The 21,684-nt window shown below is 54.0% G+C and overlaps 1 protein-coding gene across 6 annotated transcripts in view; it reads right to left on the bottom strand.

Annotated features, from left to right (window-relative positions):
* Window positions 1-3,328: 3,328 nt before the first annotated feature.
* Window positions 3,329-21,684, bottom strand: part of DTNB (dystrobrevin beta) — a 97,341-nt gene continuing 78,985 nt past the window's right edge. For all 6 annotated transcript variants that reach the window (XM_081001003.1, XM_081001006.1, XM_081001002.1 and 3 more), the window contains 5 exons: window positions 17,079-17,238; window positions 15,660-15,749; window positions 10,574-10,630; window positions 9,478-9,513; window positions 3,329-8,571 (listed from right to left, as the gene is read on the bottom strand). In XM_081001003.1, the coding sequence (XP_080857129.1) occupies window positions 9,509-9,513; window positions 10,574-10,630; window positions 15,660-15,749; window positions 17,079-17,238 (312 nt within the window). In that variant the 3' untranslated portion in view covers window positions 3,329-8,571; window positions 9,478-9,508. The remainder of the gene's footprint in view (window positions 8,572-9,477; window positions 9,514-10,573; window positions 10,631-15,659; window positions 15,750-17,078; window positions 17,239-21,684) is intronic.

Below are 21,684 nucleotides of genomic sequence, written 5' to 3'. Positions count from 1 at the left end.
TAAACTGTGGAACTCACTGCTGGAGGAGGCAGGAATGGCTTGAAAAGAGGATGAGACAAATTCATGTGGTTTCCTACCACTGGCATTCAACAGCTTCAAAGCCCAGCAAGAGCATTTCCTGCTTAAAAAAATCTCAATCTTTGCCAGTGGCTGCCAGGCAAAGTCCCAACCTGCCTTCCCAAACCCATCTGGCTGATTGAGGCTGGAGTCCCAAACGGAGCCACGCTGAGGAAGGCTGGAGTGGGCAGTAGTGGGAGAGGTGGGGCAGGGGAGATGGGCCACAGGTTGGTGGGCTCCTCCTGGCATCTCATCGCCCGTCTTCACCAGGGCCAGACCCCTGGTCCCCTCTGCCTGTTGGGTGGTGAAGTGGATGCTCCATGTGGACATCAGAGAAGCCACAGAAGTGGCCAAACCCTAGAGACACCCCCCCCACCTGCCAAAGGTTGAGGTGCCACTTCGATTTTGAAAAATCCCAGAGTCCAACCCAAATGTCACAAAGCGTCATTTTGCTCACCAGGGCAAGACAGTTTGAGAATATTATACTGATCCTGGACTGGCTGCACTGGATGCCAATTAGCTTCTGGGCCCGATCCCAATTGCTGGTTTTGACCCATAAAGCCTTGAATAGCTCAGGACCACAAAACCTCAAGGACCGCCTCTCTCCATATGAACCATCCCAGACTCTGCAATCATCCTCCGAGACCCTCCTTCGTGTGCCTCTTCCTCGAGAGGTCCGGAGGGTGGCAACACGAGAACGGGGCCTTTTCTGCAGTGGCTCCGTCTGTGGAATGCTCTCCCCAGGGAGTCTCGGTTGGTACCTTCATTATACACCTTTAGGCACCAGACAAAAGCATTCCTCTTCTACCAGGCCTTTGGCTGTCAAACACTTGGCATTTAAAATACGTGTATTTTTTATTATGTTATGCATTTTGTGTTTTTATGTTGCAAACTGCCCTGAAAGCGGTATATAAATTGATGTTGTTGTTGTTGATGATGATGATGATGATGATAATAATAATAATAATAATAATAATAATAATAATAATAATAGTGTTATGAGTTTGGCTATGTGTATGCCAGCCCCCTCTAATCCTTTGATTAAAAGCTAATCAAGCCTTCTAATTCCTGGAATACCCACGCTGGCCTCCTGGTAAAGTGATTGGGATTAAGGGTCGGGGTGTGAGATGCCAAATGGGTGGGGCCCCCCCCCCTCAACAGAGAAACGAGAGAGTTGAGAGCAGAGAGTAGCAGTGAGGTGAGCTAGAGGAAAAGCAGCAAGCTGAAGAGAGAGAGAGCAACATTTAATTTCTGTTGGAAACCGAGGCTGTGGTTATGGGAGAAAGAAGACCCTTTTGGGGGTGTTGATGCTGTGAAGCCCTCCATCATAGACTCAGGTTGTATATATGTAAATAAGCCATATATTATAAAGACTCTGAAGTCTCCACTGTGCCTCATTTCTAAAGGAAATGTTTAGTCGTGTCCGCCTCTTTGTGACCCCCTGGACCAGAGCATGCCAGGCCCTCCTGTCTTCCACTGCCTCCCGCAGTTGGGTCAAACTCATGTTCGTACCTTCGAGAACACTGTCCCACCATCTCGTCCTCCGTCGTCCCCTTCTCCTTGTGCCCTCCATCTTTCCCAACATCAGGGTCTTTTCCAGGGAGCCTTCTCTTCTCATGAGGTGGCCAAAGTCTTGGAGCCTCAGCTTCAGGATCTGTCCTCCCAGTGAGGAATCAGGGCTGATTTCCTTCAGAATGGATGGGTTGGATCTTCTTGCAGTCCATGGGACTCTCAAGAGTCTCCTCCAGTACCATAAGGAAACATTAATCCTGGGCAAGTCCCTGGAATTCTGGAATCCTGCATTGCTCAGAGATTGGGATGGTGGGCAACAACAACAATAGCGAGCAAGTAGTGAGCAAGTTTCTGAGTCCACCAGAGCTCTTCATCAGGTGTGGGGTGTAGAGTTGAAGGGTGCGGGGAACTGGCCACAATGTCTGCATTGGTCCAGCCCTTGCTGTTGCAGCCACTGCCTGGGCATGGGTCTCAGCGTGAAGAGTGCCAGCACTGTCAGGATTTGCCACTACACCACAGGCCCCCAGAGCCCCCCATGGCAAACACCTGAGCGTCCTTGCGAGTCCCGAGATAAGCATTTGGGCGTGCAAGGCCTTGGCCGGGAAGGGCTGTAGCTCAGCAGCAAAGGACCCACCTTGAAGCAGAATGTCCCTGGGTTCAGCCCTCTGGGTCAGGCTGGGAGGGACCCAACTCCTGGAGAGCGTAGACAATACTGAGCTATACTGGTCTGACTGGGTATGAAGTAAAAAAAAGGTAAAGGGACCCCTGACCATTAGGTCCAGTCGTGGACGACTCTGGGGTTGCGCGCTCCTCTCATTTTAGTGGCCGAGGGAGTCAGTGTTTGTCTGCAGACAGCTTCCGGGTCATGTGGCCAGCATGACTAAGCCGCTTCTGGCAAACCAGAGCAGCGCACGGAAACGCCGTTTACCTTTCCGCCGGAGCAGTACCTGTTTATCTACTTGCACTTTGATGTGCTTTCGAACTGCTAGGTTGGCAGGAGCTGGGACTGAACGACGGGAGCTCACCCCGTCGCGGGGATTCGAACAGCCGACCTTCTGATCGGCAAGTCCTAGGCTCTGTGGTTTAACCCACAGCGCCACCCGCGTCCCCGGGTATAAAGTACATGCCTATAAAATTACTCTCATGGGGGGAGAGGTCCCTACATTCTCCCCGCCTTGCCCCAGACGCACCAGGACTGGAAGGCAACCAGTGGCAGGAAGGGCAGGCCAGCCCCCCTCCTCCTTTGTCCTCCTCCCGGCCCAGACGGGGCTCTAGAATTAATACCCCCACCCCCATTTGTCCATCTCCAGAGGTAGCCTGACCCCTTCACCTTCCCTGCTCCCCGCTGACCCCAGCGCCCCAGGAGGAGCCCAGGCCTCCCTTGACCCTCCGAGTCGGCCGCCAGCCTCATTAGGTGCCGACACACACAGGCTCAATGACACCGCGGGGGACCTTTGTGGCGTCCCCTCATTATCCGGCCAGGACAAACAGGGCTCTGGGCCTTGGCTTTTTCGGGGGTCTGGAGAGGATGCGCCTGGAGCCAGAAAGGGGAAGAGGAGGAGGAGGAGGAGAGCAGGAGAGGCAAGGAGGGAGCGCAGGCAGCGCAAGGTGCACCAGGAAGCCAGTGCCTGCCCACCTGCGGAGGCCTCTTCCCAAGCGGAAGCAGCCAAAGAAGGGGCAGGCAAAGGGGGTTTGTGCCCCTGGGGTTTTGCTCAGATCACCCGCCTGGTCCCACTGGAAATTCAGGGCACACACCAAGTGAGATGGACGGGACTCGTTTTATTAAATATTTGGCAGATGAGAGAACGTGGCTTCCAGTTTACAGATTGCAGTTAGACGTGTTCCCAACATGTACAGAATCTCCCAGGTATTTCAACCTTTTCTTTTGTAAAATGAAAACACTCATGCCCAGAATTCACATTCGTACATTCAAGTGTGTGCTCCCACGCACATACAGATAGGCAGACACACAGACATGAGAAGCAGGGAAGTGGTTGTAAACTGGAATTCTTACAAGGGTCCTCACACTGGCCTTCAACTAACACCCAGACAGATCTGGGTGTGCGGACAAGGAAGCGTCCGTCGTCCGTTGCAGTCCTAGCGTTCGCCTGAGATCTAGCCTGGGCTGGAAAACACAGGCCCCATGTGGCCTCTCCAATGTGGTCACAATTGAGCTCCTGGCAGGAAACAGGGGCCAGGACACAGGGCTCTGGAAGGGCACAGATCCCCAATGCCCTGCACAGCCCAGGCCTCCCTCACAGCCTGGCTAACGCAGGGGAGTCCCAGCGGCGTGGCAGGAGCCCTGGCTACCCAGTGTGGCAAGCAGCACCTGAGATCAGGCACATGCCCGCCATGAGCGCCCGTGGCCTGGACCCCCTTGATCACTTTCTGCTTATCATGGCCCCCACTTGGCATCCGGCTGATTCGCCTCTGCTTCCCACCTGGGAGGAAACTCACTCTCCTCTGGTCTCCCTCCCGCTGCCTCTCCTGCAGCTCCACAGAAACACCCGGCCACATTCTCCCCTCCAACATCGTTGCCACGTCCCAGGCCCTCGCAGTGGCCAACCTGATGCCCACAAGCAGGACCCTGTCCTCTCCCCACCTGCAATTTCCAGCAACTTTGCAAAATGAGACCGTTCCTTTTCACTAGGCAGGTATCTGCAGAGCACAGGCCTGAGGGGTTGGCTAGCTGGCAACCTTGGACTGGTGGAACTGGGTCCATGCACAACTGACAGCAGCAGCAGCAGCTCCTCTCGGCCACCCCAGCCCCAGAGCCCTAGCACAGTTGCTGCCCTCTAAGCTCCCGCTGCCTCGACTTCCTTTCCGGTCACCTTCCCACACCTGTTTGCACTTGGCAAAGCTCCCCAGGCCTCAAGTCACTGTGATGAAAGCCCCCGGGTGAAGGGCAGGCTGCCACCAGGGGCCCTGGGCTGGCACAGGTGCCAAGTCTGCCTTCCAAGGCCTTCTCCACCTGGCTGCTGGGTGACTCTGAAAACGCAGGAGGCATCTGCAAGGCGGTGCCTGCTCAGACGCTTTGCTTTCTCCCCCAGGAGCCCACCGAAAGCCCACCATCCCCAGTCTCCAGGGGCTTGGGGGGGTCTGGCACAGTTGCCACCCCTGCTTCACAAAAATATCCAGGACGTAACTTTGCACATGGATGCTTTTTCTGAGGGAAGGTCAGATTCAGGGGCAACAGATGCCGCTGGAGACAGAGTCCAATTGCAGTTTTGGGGGGATGTGATGTGGGAAGATATGTACAGGCAGCTGACCCCCCTCCCCACAAAAAACAGCAGCTCTGTTGCTGATCCCCAGAAGCAAGAGAATTGGGGGAGCCGCTGACCCACCGGGAAAGAAAACACAAGCAGCCCCTCCTTCCCTTCACCCATGTGGCACCTTCCCTGGGACAGCTCAGTCTGTAGAGCCTGAGACTCTGAATCTCACAGTTGTGGGTTCAAGCCTCACAATGGGGGTTGGGCTAGATGACCCGACTCTGCAATTCTATGATCCAGGGTTTCCCTGTTGCTTCCAGGAGCCCAGAGGTGCCCCAGCTTAAGGAAAAACTAGTCACTGTTGGTGTGAGGAATGAAAAGCAAGGAGCAGGAGGACGGGGGTCATAATGGCCGGCCTGCCTGGCCGCCAATACCGTAAACCACCCCCCCCCCAGCTGGAGCCCACCAGCCACAGAGAGCCTTCTGGGATCCCCACTCTGAGCCACAGTAAGGCATGGAGGCCTTGGCAATGCAGCGGTGAGGCCTGCAGTCCCGGCTGGTGAAGGCAGCCACCTCACAGGGACAGCGGGAGCCCTTGGGGAGCCCCTGCAAAGGAGGCCCCGACCGTCAGGACGGCAGCAAGTCAAGTGTGCCCTGGAAAGAGGGTTCACGTCCAAGCCCCACTTTCAGACCACAAGGAGAGCCTGCGGGACCAAAGGGATCCGGCCAGCATCTTGCTCACAGTGGCCAACCAGATACCCACAAACTCGCAAGCAGGAGAACCCTCTTCCCTCCTGTGGGATCCAGGAACTGGTAATTGGAAGGATTATTTATTGGTCACAGGGAGCAATCAATGGGTGTGGGTGTGTGTGCGTGCGCATTGCTTTTGCTTGCTATTATGGCACATATTTTTGAGTTTTTATATTGTACACTGGCCTGTGACTCTTTGTTATTATTAATAACAATCTTCGGATGGTGTCCCAAGGCGGGTGTGGGGACGTCCGGCAGGCTGGGACAAATCCCTCTCTTTTAGCCAAGCTGGAACCCCGGCAGCCGGAGGCTGTTTTGCCTGAACTGCAAGAGCAGAAGCTTTGCACCTGGAGAAGAGGCAGAAACCAGGGGAGCCTCCGAGGTCCAGGCAGAGCGGGGGGGGGGGGGGGCGCGGTGCTGGGTCCCCCAGCAGGCCTGACAAGGGAGCTCTGGCGGAGCTCCAGCTCCTGTGACGGGCAGAAGATGGTTGCAGGAGCTTCCTGGCCTCTCCCCAACAGCCCCTGCAGGGAGAAGGGCTCGGCCCCCTTCTCCCACTCGCCTCCCCAGCCCCCTTTGCTCACGGCCAGGGGGATTTCCACAACCAGAAGCAGCCCCGGCTGTCACAGGGGAAGCGAGAGATGCAGAGGCTGTGCAGGCGGCCCTGGAAAACCCTGGCTCAGCCCCATGCAGAGCTTCCGCCAGGCTGAGGCCTCGGAGGGTTCAAAATGGCAGGCGGCCGTGGGGCAGGAGGCCAACAACCCCCCTTGCCCGCAGCTGCTGGGGAGGGTCTGCAGCCCCATGGCCACCAACTGACTCTCCATCTCCTGCCACTCTCAGGAAGACTAAGAGCAGGCTCTGGTAGGCTGAAGTGTCTGCCAGACCACTTGGTAGGCTAACATGCGCAGAGTTTTCAAGGAATCGGGGGGGGGGAGGGACCAAGGAGCAGGGCATAGAAGGCCACTTCCACACAGGCTGGCAGCAAGAGGAAGTCCCAGGAGACTTGAGGGACAGGGCCTTGGTCGCCACTTCAGACATCACCGACCGGTGTCCTGGAGTGGGTAATGGGGGGCAGAGGAGGGGGCTCCTCCTGGGGCCAGTCCAAAGGTGGGCCCAGAGCGACAGGAGGGGTCCTCACCTGGGGGAGGATTGAGCTTTGGTGACAATCCTCTGAGCTGCTGCCGTGGAAGGCTATTGCAGGGACACAATTGGGCTGAAATGAGGGGAGGTGGCAGGCCCAGGGATGGGGCTGGTGGATTTCCTTTGCTGTCTTTTGCCTCTGGGTGGCTGCTGAGCGAGGTGGAGGGTGTCTGGTCTGAGCCAAGCGAGGCATTTCCTGTGATTGGCAACATGTCAGAATGCCCCGGGAAAAACCCCTGCTCCGAATCCCCTCCTTTCTGCTGCGTTCACGAAAACCAAAGAAATGCCGCCCTAGACAGTTCTCTGCAATCAGAGAGACCACCTCCAATGCCCAGGGAGGAGAGAAGCAGAACTGCCCCCCCCAAACCAGCCCAAAGGGGCGGATTGAGCCCAGCCCCCCTCCTTCAAAGGCTGAGGCCTGAACCTTTCAGCACCACCAACCGGGATTTGTGCTTTGCCCAGAAGTTTCCCTCGGGGCTCTTCCTTCCCCAGACACCTCACCGGCCGGAGTCACCAACACGTGGCTCGTCACCAAACCAAAGGATGGCCATGAACCCTTTAGGTCAGGGATGCTTTAGCTGCATTTGCTGCACTGCAGGGGGTTACACTAGATGCCCTTTGGAGGGCCCTCCCAACTCGACATTCTTTGCTTTGAGCAAAGAACCCAGCAGGTTATCATCACTCCTTTCTTTGCTTGACAGCCCATTCACAATATTTTGGTTGGACTATATAGCCAGCAAACATGGCTGTCCCCCCCCCCCCGGAACATGGAGAGATATGCAGGGACCCCCTTCCCTCCTCACCCCCAGAGAGCCAGGGCAACCGGGCAGCTCACTCTGTGCCAACTGGAATATTGCCCTGCCTTCCCTCGCTGCCCTCCCCTGTCCATTTACGCCTTTGTCCCATCCACCAAGAGCCACTTTCTAAACCCCAAACAAAGCCAGCAGTAGAGAGATTGGCTTCTGGTGCCAAGTACCCAAGTGGGTCTTCTTTGTTCAAAGACCAGCTGCTTTTTATGAGTCCTGCAATTCAGGGGGTGGACTAGATGCCCCTTGTGGGTCCCTTCAACTGAGCGAGCTGCTGCTGCTGCTGCTGCCCCACCACCTGAAGCTTCCCCACAGGGCGCCTCCAGAGGCTGGGTCTCCCTCCGCCCCACTCCTCTCCTCTTGGCACTGGAGCCGGCACAAGACCTTCGGGGACTCCGGGGGGAGCCCATCCTGTCCCTCAAACATGGGGCACAATTCTCTAGGATGCTCCCTGCGCAACCACTGTTGAAATAAGGGGGGGCATGCTGGCACATTCCTCCCAGTGGGCTTTGTGTGGGCTGTGCCCTGCGGGGCACCTCCCAGGGAGCCACCCATCTCACTTGCCTCCCAGCCTGTCCTGTGGGAGCTGCACCCGCCAAGGGCCCAGGGAACCCGAAATCCATGGCGTGTGGGGAAGGCCAGAGGGGCTTCTGCTTTCCGCAACAGAGCATTCCGCCCACACTTTGCACAAGGAAACTCGGCCACATGGAATAAGAAGTCTGCTTTTTCTGGAGACCACGCAGGGGGTGGCCCGTGGGTGGTGAGGCGACCGCTCTGCCGGGGAGGGAAGAGGATGCTTTGCGGGAGACATGGCCGGTCTCTGCCTGGAAGCGGCTCTCGACAACGTCTTCTGGTCCAAACTTGAGATGAGGTGCTGCCCAATTAAGAACGGGGGGGAGACGGATGGAAACAGGACATGCAAACCAAAGGAGATGCCCCCGCCCTCCCCACCCCCCAGGAAGGCTGCCACGCGGTCTGTTGGAAAGAGGCGGCTTCCCTGCGAGTCCTCGCGACTTGACAATGGCAGATGTGTCGGCTGGCGCATGCCTCGTCGGAAGGATGTGGAAACGTCTTGAGAAGAGGAGCTGGCGCCTCTTTACCTGCGCCAAAGACACAGAGCAGCCAGTGAGGCAGAGCGGGAGACCACCCAGTGCCCCTCCAAAGCCCCCTCCCCGCAACGAGCCCTGGGAGTTGGAGGGGCTTGTGGTTGGTTTGAGAGCACAGAGGATTTTCTCAGGCTTGCCTGTTCATGTCGCTTCCAACAGTCCCTGAGGTTCCTTGGCGGAGACCCAAGAGACGTCAAAGATGGTTTCAAACCAGGGGACATTTGCACTGTGGGGAGGGCATGTTCGTGTCCTTCGAAACCTACGCGCAACTGAGATCCCTTCCAGAGCAGAGCCACAGTCGGGGGCCCTTTCAGCTCCAGGTGGAGAAGGAAAGGTCTGGGAAGCCCTTTTGGACGGGAGGGAGCTCTGCTGGAATTGATTAGGCGGTCGCAGGAGTTAAGAGCAAAGATGGCTCTTGGGATCCCTTCCAAATCTATGCTTCCAAGATCTGAAGCTGGGAGCCTCTCCTTCTGCTAAGCGCCAGGAACAGGGAGGGTGGGACCCCCAATACTGAGGGGTCCCCCACATCAAACGACAAATTCATCACCAATGGCTTGGACACCACCTGCACTCAGTTGGGGGAAGCTATGCCCCTGTGCACTGGGCAGCCACAAAGGGTCTCTGCTTGGCCCCACAGGGTAAAAAACGCAGCACTGGAGGAAGCCCCTTGGCTACAGCTGTCAGGCTCAGAGCACCATGGTTGTGCTGAGGGGGATGTTCGAAAGTCTCTGAGACCCGAAAGCGGGGTCTGCCTGCCTGTCCTGTCTGGGACCCTGCCTACTGGGGGGCCAGTGTGGCTGGCAGGCAGGCAGGCAGGCAGTCCTGCAATCTGCCTTTCATCCCTCTGTAAACACAACTGTGCCTACACCTTACCTGGAAAAGCAAAGGGCGTCTGCTCACCTGAATGGCTGGCCAGGGCGGAGTCTTCCGCTTAACCTGCGGGACAAGACAAAGGGCCGGCTGAGAAAGCCAGGAACAAACTGCAATGGTGGCAGCAGCCGCAAAACCCCACCCAGGCAAGGTTTTATGTATTTATCTTGAAAGGTCTATACCATGCCTTTGAAGAAAGCACCTGCTGTGGTTTATGTCCAAAAGCATTTTTAAAGAATTATGAATAATAATAACAACAAAAGTGATTTTATTTATTTATACCCTGGCCATCTGGGTATCCCCAGCCACTCTGGGAGGCTTCCAACACATAGGAAAACATAATAAAACATCACACATTAAAAACTCCCCGGTACGGGGCTGTCTTCAGGTGTCTTCTAAAAGTTGTCTAGTTAACTTATCTCCTTCACATCTGATGGGAAGACAACACGGACCTCCAAAATCAACCAGATAGGCAAACTAAGGACAATACGATTGCATCTGATGCCCGCTTAACTCTTACGCCCATTTAATTTCAGCCATAGGCGGCTGGAGGCAGGCTGGTTGGAATTCCACAAGCAAGGCAGGGAACGCCAATGCTCTGTTTGCGCTGGGGCTGCTTGGGGCACAAAAAGAGACTTTAACCGGGAGCAGAGGGCACATGCTCTTGTGTACATGGGGAGCCCTTGGAATCAACCCCTCCCTGCTGTCGAATGTGACCGTACTGCAGTTGGGAAGAAGTGGGCAGCCCCCTCCCTCCGCAAAGACCTGGTGGAAGAAAGAGACCAGGGGGCAGGAGATGGTGCCGTGAAGCTTCTGCTTCTGCATCCCACCCCTGGGGGGCGCTAACACAAACCTTGCTCTGCCCCACCATCTAACGGGGTGAGGTGGGGTGGGTGCTCAGAGGGCACAGGGAGCTTGTTGCAGCTGCCACCCATTGGAAACATAAGAAGGCCCGTCATCCTGCCCCATGGCTTGTGAAGAGCTGCGCTTGGGCGTTCTGCACCAATGGAGACTTTTTCCTGCTCCACACGGAGGGCAGCACCCGTCGTGCAAAGGTGGCATTACCCAACCGCCTCTGCCTGCCCCACCAACAGGCCAGGGGATTTCCCTCCTCCCCTGATCTTACCTCGGTCCTTCCCGTTCTGGATCTTGTCTTCCTCCTCCTCCTCACCTCCTTCCTCACCTTTGAAAACAAAACAAAGAACCAGCAGTGAGGGTTTGGGCCAAAGGGAGAGTCTCCAGGGAGGGGTCCACAGGTCAGGCTGCCAGGGCCGTGGGCAAGAGTCATTCTTCCAGGGGACCGGAGGAGGGGGAGTCCTTCTTATGGGGTGGACTCCTTGCTCCCAAGTCATTGGGTCACGGGTGTGGGGCCCAAGATGATAAGAACTGGAGCTCAGACGTCAAGCAAGGACATCAAAACATTCTCCCAGGAGGAAAGGTGAGAGAGGATGGGGGTGGGGGCTACTCTGGCAGGAGATCCGAGCATCCACAGCCCTCCCCAGGGCTGCTCAGGGTGGTCAGCATCAAAGAAGCACGATTGCAAAAGAGGAAATGTCCACATTAAATAGGCCAAGTCCCCCCTATAAAAGGCATGCAGTGTCTCAGTCCGTTTCTTAAAGGACCAGCGAGGGAGTGTGTTGTTGTGTGTGTTCCCTCAGGCACCCAGGAAGCAGACTGGGGGGGGGGGTAGGGTGGTGAGGGGCATGAGCGGAAAAAGACAGGAAGGCAAAAGCCGAAACTGTCCCAGTAGGTTGAAATATACTCAGAGTCGCAAAGTGATTTCAGGCTCTTTATTCAGCTCATAGTGGTGAGGAGGACTGAATGGAAGTTCCCTCACAGTATCTGCTTTATATACATTATTTACACAACGGGCTGCACATGGTTGGCTAATTCCGGAATTCTACTGTAAGCCAATCAGGTTGTGGATTCACTTCTATCTGGAGCAGGATTGGGTGGTTCCTGCCAACCAATCATACTGCTGCATTGTTCTAGGACCAATCAGACGGCTGCATTCTGAATCCTATTGTTCTAGGACCAATCAGACTGCTGAATTTTGGATCCTATTGTTCTAGGACCAATCAGACTGCTGCAGTTTGGATCCTATTCAACTCAGTACATAACAAGGTGAAAAGGAGCAACAAGTCTGGGACCAGGGTGGGGGGAGTGGAATCTGCATGCCTGGACCCCCAAGGAGGACGGGGCTGGGGGGAAGCGCTGGGGAAGATCTACTTTCCCCTGTACCCTCCAGCTGTGCTTGGCAGCCCAGAAGCTGGCCCACCAACAGGCCTTCCTTTGGGGATCTGCATCCCGTACCCCAGAGGCAAGATGGCAGGCAGCCTCGCTCCGGGGGGGGGGTCCAGAGGACGCAGCCGGGGCTCCCACCTGCTTCCTTGTTGGAATCAAGGTGCCCTGGCCCACCCTGCGCTGATTCCCACCAGGGCACCACGCCTCTTCCCAGGGGTCGGGAAGCTGCAGCCCAAGGCCCTGCCTGCCTGGGCATGGAAGCCAGGCTCCAACCAGACTCCTTCTGGCAGAGGTTGCTGCGGACGGGCTCCCAACTCCAGCTGTTTCCATGGATTTACGCAAATGAGATCCTTCCAGGGTCCCCTGGCCTGCATCTTATCAAAGTGGGAGCCTGCAGTCTGTTTCATCTGTCATCTCCCTGCACAGCCCAAGAGCTCAGCGCAACAGCCGCCGGCAGAACAAGCCCTGCTTTGTTGCCGAATGTTATTGCCCAAGAGGCTGCCTTTTCCCAGAGCGAGGAAGGGAGGGAAGGAAGGAGGCAGCTTTGCTAAGCCCCCACCCTGACGGAAGACACAGGGCTCCATCTTGCCAGAGCCGACGCCGGCAGTCTCTGGTTCAGCCCAAAGGCACCAAGCGCCCCAGAGGAGACTGCTCCAGCAAAGGACTCGGGAGCAGAGGACTCATCACTGGCCCAGAGGCCACCTTTGCCACAGGCCTGGGCGTTTTCCTCACGTAGGAAGGCCTCCTTCCAGGCCCAGAGAGGCCACAGGGAAGGCAGGGGGTGGGCTTGCAGCCCTTCCCCCTGTTAAGCTGCGCTCCAGAAGGACCAGGAGGGCTCAAGCTGGTCTCTGGGAATGCAAGGAATGGAAGAGAACTTCAGAAGGTGGTGGACTCTCCTTCCTTGGAGGTTTCTAAGCAGAGGTGGGGTGATTCTTTCGCTGAGATTCTAGCACTGTAGGGGGTTGGACTAGATGACCCTCAGGGTCCCTTCCAACTCCACAGCTCTGTGCGTCTATGAATCAGAACTGGGAGGGGCTCCGCAGACATCCAACCTCCCCCCTAAAGCTCATCAGGTAGATAAGATACTCTTGGATGTATGACCAAAAGAGATTTTTTTTTTTTTAAAGAATAATTTTTTATTAACCGACCAATCACATCAAATCAAACCAAATTACATAAATTCCAAATTACACAGCCAAATTTTAAATTTTTGTTGGGGGTACCCATATTTCAAGTTCCGAAGGGATCCAATCAACTTCTTGCTTCTTACTGCTGTTTTAATGTCCACAAATCTAACCTTATGATGTTCACAGTACTATCCAGTCCTTTCTTATTATTTTTCCACATTTTTCCTCTTGTTGTTATTTTCATATATTTTTCCTTTCTCTTTGTGACCTCTGATAGTCTCCGCAAGCTGGTTAGAACAGTTTGTAATCCTGCGTGGATATTATTTTTTTTATCCAGTAGCCATATCCAGACGTTTTCCATATAACATCACTTCCATACATCAAAACAGTCTTAGTGTCATTAATCTTCACCAATCTGCCTCCTTTCTCAAAACCTCTGAGGAGATTCACTAGGAATTCAGTCTGAAAACAAATCCGTTCTTCCTCCCGGTTGTAAATCCTTTGGCAAGATGGCGACTCCGAATTAATTGCTGCGCCATTCCCAAAAGCTCTTATTGCTTCTCGGTCTCCATAAAGCATACTTTTGGTTAAAGTTTATCTCCACACAGACCTTAATCATCCTGCTTGGGTCAGTTCAACCGACGGTTCTAATGAGGAGGGGTTCTTGTAAATCACATAGAAGGAAAGTAAAAAAGGTTCCCCCCCATTCAGCCCCGTTGTCAACATACCCCGCCTTTGGTGTATCTTCATCGTAAAATATTCCTGTTTCTCCAGCCCGTTGTCTTCTTTCGCAGGGGTCACTTAAATTAGCAGACTTCACCCCCCTTCTTCACTTGAAATATGTGCATTTGCTTCTTTTGTAATTAATTATTCCAAATTGCTGCAACTAGTGCGCGATCAGAGACAGCGTCCAGGAGAGCCGAGGTCCACATGGGGGCATTCTGCCTAGGGCCCTCACCCCCTTCTTTCGAATTAGGGGGTGATTTATGGGCACAGCAGGCAAGGGCAGTGTTCCCCATTTCCTTGGGGCAACAAGGGAGGCTGCCTACTCCCATAACAGCCTCTTAATTACCCCGTGTGGGTCGGAGAGATGGTACTGTCGGCCATCTTCCCCCTAACCCCCCTGACCAGAAGAGATTTAACCCGCCTGAACTTAATCTAGCCCAACACCCTTCCAACCTGCTCAGAAGAGTTTCCCCAGCACATCCACGCAACTTGCTTCTCCATTCTGACAGCAGAGGATTTCTCTTAAATCCAGGAAAGTCTTGGCAGCCGCACACAATGCGGCCTGCAAAATCACGCGCAATCAAGAGCTGGTCTGGGATGGACCTTTGCCTGCCAGTCCTTGTGGGCAAATGAAACTTCCAGCTCAGCCTGACCTGGGCTCCCTCTTCCCTCGCCTCCCCCATCTTTAGTGAGGGCCACGGAAAGGCTTCATCTGCCCTTAGGGACACTGTCAGGTAGTCAGAGCCACCCAACTGGACATGCAATTCTGTGGTTTAATTAGTTTAGCTCCACAGTCCTCAGCTGGATGGCATTGCTCACTGGAGGGGCAGGAAGGAAGGAAGGAAGGAAGGAAGGAAGGAAGGAAGGTCAAAGAAGCGGCTGGCTGGGGAGGATCAGGGCTGTGAACAGGTATGGAAAATTGAGCAAAAAGTAGTGGCTTTTCCATAACTATCTTTGCCCCCCACTTAACAGCAATTTCCCCTGCAAGAATTTGGTGTAGCACTAGTTAACTGCCTCCATTGCAAGTAAGTTGTCTCTCCCCGGTTTTGTTCCCCACAAGCAGCGCAGAGGCATCACGTTCACCACCCCTCAGGCCCCAAACCCACCAGCTGGTCAGTCTGCAGGGAAAGCTGGACGGAGGCAAGTGGACCAGAGGCCTCCCTTCCCATATACCTGTTGCAATGCGGAAAGTGGCTGCCTGAGGGTCACAGGTGATTCTTGGCTATTAGTTGTTTGGCAGCTGGAGAATACGGGGCTCGTTTCAGTGGAACTCAAAACTAGAGAACTGAAGAGGGACCCCAGGGGGTCACGCAGTCCACCCCCAGTTCCCCAACAGGGCATTCCAAACCGGAAGGATCTGCTTGCAGTCACTGTGCAACCTTGCTCTTGAGGAAGATGAAGCTCTTCCTGTGTGTTGGCCCCACACCCCGCAGGTGGGCTTCTTTATTTTTTAATTTTGTATTGGAAATTTTATTTACAACATAACATAACCCCCCCCCCCAATACAGAAATCCACCCTCATTAAACGTGAACATAACATACAATAAGCATAACATACAACAATACAAACAACCAAATAAAAGACTTCCTTTATCCTGTACGTGGCCTCCTTATTTACTTCTTATAAGCTTATTTCCTTTATGAATAATTATTAAGATTATTAAGATTTTTCTAATTATAACTTAAATATCCACAAAGTCTCCTGCAGACATTAATCAAAACAAGTCCAGGTATGTATTTTAGGGCACTGTTTTGTGAAGTATTCTCTGCATTTTCCCCATGCCTTTTGAAACTCTTGTCTAGTGTGAACTCTAATTGCCTCTGTTAATCTAGCCAGTTCAATATACTCTAACAGTTTGTCTTGCAATTTCTTTTTTGTTGGCACAATTTCTTTTTCCCCAGTTTTTAGCAATTAGGATCCTTGCCGCTCCTGTGGCATAGAGGAATATGGAAGGAATAGAGGAAGGTGGGCTTCTTGCGCCAAGTGGTCCTGGTCAACAAAGCCTTGGGGCAGATTGCTCTGATGACACCCTCGCCTCAGGCACCTCGGCCAGAGGACGCTGGCCCATCCCGCTGGCTTGGCTCCTGCCCCCTGCCCCTCACTCTCCCACTTACCTGAATGAAGCTCCTTTACCAACGATGACATTGTGTTCGTGATTGAATCGGCTGCTACCAGCAAATCGTTACGGAGGTTTCGCCGGGTCCCTGGGGAAGAAACGGAGGCGGTAAGGAATGTGAGGAGCCACACAGGAGCCCCTCTGCCTTGCCCATGATGTGGAGTCTGAGAGTCTGGACTGGAAATGCCCCCTGCCCTGAGAGACGGTTGGCCTTTCAATGTGATGGCCAGCTTCCCAATAAATCCTTGAGGGAAACAGTCTGCACCCACAAAGTGAGGCTCCCCTGCAAGCGTCCACCCACGGTGCCAGGGGAATCCTACCTCTAGCCGTAGCTATTCAGGCTCTCGATTTATTTATATCCCCTCTTTTCCTCCACAGAGCTCAAGGTGGTAGATGTGGTTCTCTTCTTCCCCACAAAACAGCTTAGGCTGAGAGGCAGTGACCAGCCCAAGGCCACGTCAGTGAGCTTTGTGGCCAAGTGGGGATTCGATCCCTGGTCTCTCCCAGTTCTGGAGTCCCAGCATTCTAACCCATGGGCAGGCAACCTAAGGCCCGGGGGCCAGATCCGGCCCAATCGCCTTCTAAATCAGGCCTGCGGATGGTCTGGGAATCAGCGTGTTTTTACATGAGTAGAATGTGTCCTTTTATTTAAAATGCATCTCTGGGTTATTTGTGGGGCATAGGAATTCGTTCATCCCCCCCCTTCAAAATATACTCTGGCCCCCCCCCCACGGTCTGAGGGACAGTGGACCGGCCCCCTGCTGAAAATGTTTGCTGACCCCTGCTCTAACCAGACACCACAGTGGCTGTCTTTGTGATGCTCAATGAGGGGGTGGGAGGGTTTGAGGGGGAGGCATCGGAGAAGCCCCTTTAGGATGCAAGGACCAGCAGTGCTTCTCAGACTCAAGATCTTACACATTTATTTTAAAAAATACGGTACATTAGGTTCCCAGGAAGGAAAGGCACGGGAAGTTGTTGTTTCTTTAAAACTTTTGATTTCCAAAATACAAATGGGAAAAATTGAAAGGAGTTACATCATGCAATTACTAACAGAAGGTAACGTGTTTAACACATTCCCCCCTTTTATGCGTAGGTAGGCATATATGTAATTGACAACTCACCCAAAACTCCTCTTAGCACTGAGGGGGCTTCTCTAGTGGGGCTTGAGATTGCAAAGTGGCTGTTTAGGTCCTATTTTTCTGCGTGTGCATTTGGCAGGCAAGCACCCAACACCCAAATTTGCGGAGGACAGATGGGAGGGGTAGCTATCGCTGCAGAACTGGGATTCAAGAAGACCTTAACTGATGGGCGAACTGGGCCCAAACCCATGAAACGAATTTGTCTGCGCACTATATACAAAGGCGCAAAATTGCAGCCACACAGCTATCAAGTGCCGCGGGGTTCTCAAAACACTCACCTTGTGCAAACGCTTCCTGGACGTCTCCTCCGACGCCCGCCAGGGAATCTTGGGGCACGTGAGTTGGGGTGGAGCCGGCGGAGGTGGACCGGACTGGCATGGGCATGGAGCGCCCCGTCCCGTGGCCGGGGGAGGTCGGAGGAGACCCTGCGGCCTGAGCCTGAAACAAGAGATGGAGACCCACTGAGTCCGCTATCTCCTTCTGAACAGCTCTTCCAAAAGCAGAAGGCGGGCGCCAACCTCAGGAACGTCAAACTCTTAGCTTAGGCAAAAGGACATGCAAGGGGTGCTTTAGCTGAGATTCCTGCATTGCAGGGGGTTGGACTAGAGGACCCTTGGAGTTCCCTTCCAGCTCTACAATTCTATGATTCTAAATCAAATCGCCCCCAAAAGCCACATTCCCTGGTGGCATCAAACCAACTTGTCTGCAAAACGTGTTCCTAGTTTAAAGCTTGTAGTATTTCCTGTTCCTCAAGTTTTATGCCAGATCATGATTTTTTAAGCGTTTTATGGTTGGGGCTCCTGTTGTAAACCTTTTTATTCCCACTCTAAGGCCACCAGGTAACCTTTAGTTATGGGGCAGCCCAAATAATAAATGAAAGCAAGTAACAAAAATAGTGTAAGTTGAGTTCTTGGAGAGCAAAATACCAAGATTTTAAGGAATGAAGTGCAGGAAACGGCTCTTTTTCCCCAAAGCCCGGCCTTAAATTCAGCGCATTTGCAGCGGGTGTTCAGTGATGCGAAGACAAGAGCCCACAGGGCATCCCTGGGGAGATGTGGGTGCGGAGCTGGTGGCCCACATGGAACAGATGTCAGAGAAGGAAATCTTGGGCTGGAGTGGAAAAGCACAGGGTGGGAGGCTCTGGAAAAGTCACAGGCCTGGTGCCCTTCGGATGATCTGCAGAAAAGGGCAGCTCGGGAAATTATGCCTGGCAAGAAGGAAGCAAGAGAGGAAAGTGCTCTCTCTCTCATGTAACGCTGGAACTCATGGACCCCCAAGGAAGGTGGATGTTGGGAGACCGAGGGCAGGTGGAATACAGTCCTTCCTGCAGCACAGCGTTAATCTATGGAACTCTCTTCCACAGGCGGCAGGGATGGCCCCCAATTTGGATGGCTCTGAAAGAGGAAGAGACAAATTCATGGAGAAGGAGAGGGCTCTCAAAGGCTACAGGAGCCAGGATGGAACCCACATGAGGGGTGTTATGTACTGAGTTGAATAGGATCCAGAATGCAGCAGTCTGATTGGTCCTAGAACAATAGGATCCAGAATGCAGCAGTCTGATTGGTCCTAGAACAATGCAGCAGTTTGATTGGTTGGCAGGAGCCACCCAATCATGCTCCAGATAGAAGTGAATCCACAACCTGATTGGCCTACAGGAGAAGTCCGGAATTAGCCAATCATGTGCAGCCCATTGTGTAAATAATGTATATAAAGCAGATACTTTGAGGGGAATTCCATTCCTCCTCACCACTATGAGCTGAATAAAGAGCATGAAATCACTTTGCGACTCTTGAGTATATTTCAAGGGGAAAAGGCTGCTCTGGTGCTCTGGTTCTGGCTCGCAGGTTTCCCAGAGAACAGGATGCTGGCCGGATCCAGCAGGCTCTTATATTCTGAAGGACGGCAACCCCAACCAGCCCCGGCCAAGGCTTGTCCACAACATCCAGAAGGCACAAGGTTGGGGAAGGCATGAGGTCCAGGGGGATGTCTGGGGCCCGGATACTTCAATAAACTGGCCGGCACTGTTGTCTCCACGCTGGTCCAATAAGGGACACAAAAGAGTAACAATCTGGGCAGGATGGCACCATTGCCATGAAGGTGCAGAAACAATGGAACCAGACGGTGGAGACTTAATAATCCAAAAGGCAGGACAGCTGCCTGACTGCCTTATTCCTCCTAGGAGAAGCCCTAGAGACCGGAGGGCCTCATTCAGCCCAGCACTCTTAGGGTCCCTTCCAAGGCTAGGATTCTATAAAGTTGTGGGGCTTTCTTCTGCTCCTGCCACCCTTTGGACCGTGACCCAAGCCTCCCAGAACCCCAGTGCCTCCACCTCTACATTTACACCTCGTTTTCCCTCCAAAGAGCTCCAGTTTGTGCTCTTCCCCCCCATTTCACCCCCCCACAGGTTCGCCCAGAGGGGCCACGGCCAAGTGGGAGGGTGGGGATTCGAACCCCAGTCTCCCAGGTCCTGGTCTCAAACTTGATCCACTGCCCCATGCTGGCCTCGGCTAGGCGGCCCCAGGAGCCAGAGGGGAGCGCTCCCTTTCTGTCTCGGTGCCGTGCCCAATTTGACATGTGGCGGTAGCACTTTGACTGCGTCCCCCTCTCTATGCGCTGAGCTGCACACCGTGTGACACAGAGGGCCGGAAGGGCTCATGGCTGTGGAGGCCTCAATGCTTGTGACTAATGCCATAATTACCCCATTAACGTTTTACAGGCCCAACACATCCTCTCTCCTTCAGCTTGTGCTGTTGTTTCATCTGGTCTTTATCCTCTTTTACATTCTTTTCTTAAAGAAACAGCCCCCTACCTTTGAACCACATTTGCTACTATGGAAACTGTGTCGTCACCGGAGCGGAGGGTGCCTGCCAATGCCCACAAAAGTAAGTCGGGGGAAGTTGGTTTCGACAGAGCTTCGCTCAAGGGATGCCAGGGGGTCTCTCTGGGCCGGGGTGGGTTTTGCAGCAGCTCCCCCCACGCCACTGCCTCTCCTAAGACCCAAACGGAGACCTCTGGGTCTCCTTTCAGCCACCCTAAACTGGCCTCTGAGAGGAGTTTGCTCAGGATTTAGTGATCAACCAGATCCTGTTCCATCACAAGCCACATGCCAGCACAGGCAGCACTTCAGGGCAGGGAATCCACAGCAGGGACTCTGGTACCTAGAGGATCCTCAAGGTCAAATCAGGAGTTGATGGTGGAGTTTTCCTGCGGCTGCCGTCTTCAAAGGCTGGGGTCTCCTGCAGCCCCTCGTTTGCGGCTTGCCAGCCTGCACTGATGAGGGTCTCCCAGCGATAGACGGATGAAGGGCTGCTTATCCCACAGGAGAGCCCTGGACTCCCTTCTGCCCCTGAGTTGCCTGGCAGTTCAGAGGAGCAACAGAGTCTCTTGGCTGGGACTGGCAGGAGTCCTTGGGGAAGGCTGCCTCTGCCCACCTGGGCACGTCAGGCGCACGCCAGTGACATGGCTCTCTGGCCTACACTGCAGGGGCCCTCGCTTGTTCTAGCTGTCAGCTTTGTGTCTTTGTGTTCCCTATTTAGTATACAGTCATACCTCGAGTTGAATGTGCTTCAGGTTGAGCGCTTTCAGGTTGCGCTCCGCGGCAACCCGGAAGTAACGGAGTGCTTTACTTTCAGGTTTTGCCGCTCGCACATGCGCAGACGCTCAAAATGACATCACATGCATGCGCGGAAGCGGCAAAACATGAGCCGTGCATGTGGAGATGCGCCGTCGCGTCTTACGTTCCATTCAGGATGCAAACGGGGCTCCAGAACGGATCCCGTTCGCATCCCGAGGTACCACTGTACCCTCAGCCTGGGATTCCTCCTGGGTTGCACAGCCTTCCTGCCCAGAGGGGCAGAGGTGCCTGCTGCAAGGGTCAAATCTCCTGGTGTTCTGCCCCATGTGGCTCTGGGCGACCAAGGAAGGAATGGGCCAAAGCTCTTAGCCTTGCCCACTTTGGCAGATATTCTGTTCCAGGGGCCTCTGGGACACTGGGCTTTCCCAGTATTGGGATGCTGCGGCTGAATCGTGAGGACTGCTGTCTTGTGCCCCAAGGAGGAAAAACAAAAGCGGGGGGGGGGGGGAGGGAGGTTGTTGTTGCAGCAGCAGTAGCAAGATTTTGACTGCAGGATGAAACTCCAAGCCTGTCTCCTTTGTTTCCCTCATCACCACTTCCTACAAGCATGCCTGTAAATTTACAGAAACGCATTCAAGATTTCACTGACAAGCAGAGAAAGACCACCACAAATATGGATACGGGCATGAAGGTGGCCGCAGAGGGGAGTTCCCACCTCCTGTTTTCGCACCCCTTTTCCAACACACACCCTGCTGCAGATATTGGGGAAAAGAGGCTGACGGACTAGAGGTCAACATTCCTTGATGGCAGAGACCTTCCTCTTTGCCACCAAGAGCAGCAGGGACTTAATCTCCTCCAGGGAAAGGTGTGGGCAGCAGCCCTGCGGATCCCGAAACGAAACGCAGCCTGCGGTTGTTACGGCAAAGCACTCCCCGAAGGTTCCGGCCCCAGATGGGGAAAGGAGGAAGGAAAACAACGGAAAACCTCCTCGTGGGGTTTCTCTTGCAAGAGGCAGAAACACAAGGCAGAAAAACCTCATTTTCCTTTTCTGCCAACAAAGGTCTGCTGCAGGTTTTTCACCCACATGCCTCCTGAGATTCAAGGTTCGCAACGAAGAGGGTCTGTGCTTGGCTTAGACAGATTTAAATACCACTCACATCCCCAGGGGGGTTTTCAACAACAAAGCAGCAGCAGAGGCTCCCTGGAGAGTCAGGAAGGGAAGGGTGGGACTCAGCACCAGAGCACAGACCCAGGAAAAGGCTCAAGGTGCAGCCAAAAGGCTACTGCAGGATGAGGCAGCCAAACCACAG

The sequence above is a fragment of the Podarcis pityusensis genome (genome assembly GCF_964106645.2).
Source record: "Podarcis pityusensis genome assembly, chromosome: 3".
NCBI lineage: Eukaryota > Metazoa > Chordata > Lepidosauria > Squamata > Lacertidae > Podarcis > Podarcis pityusensis.
This window is presented reverse-complemented; position numbering and strand designations above follow the sequence as displayed.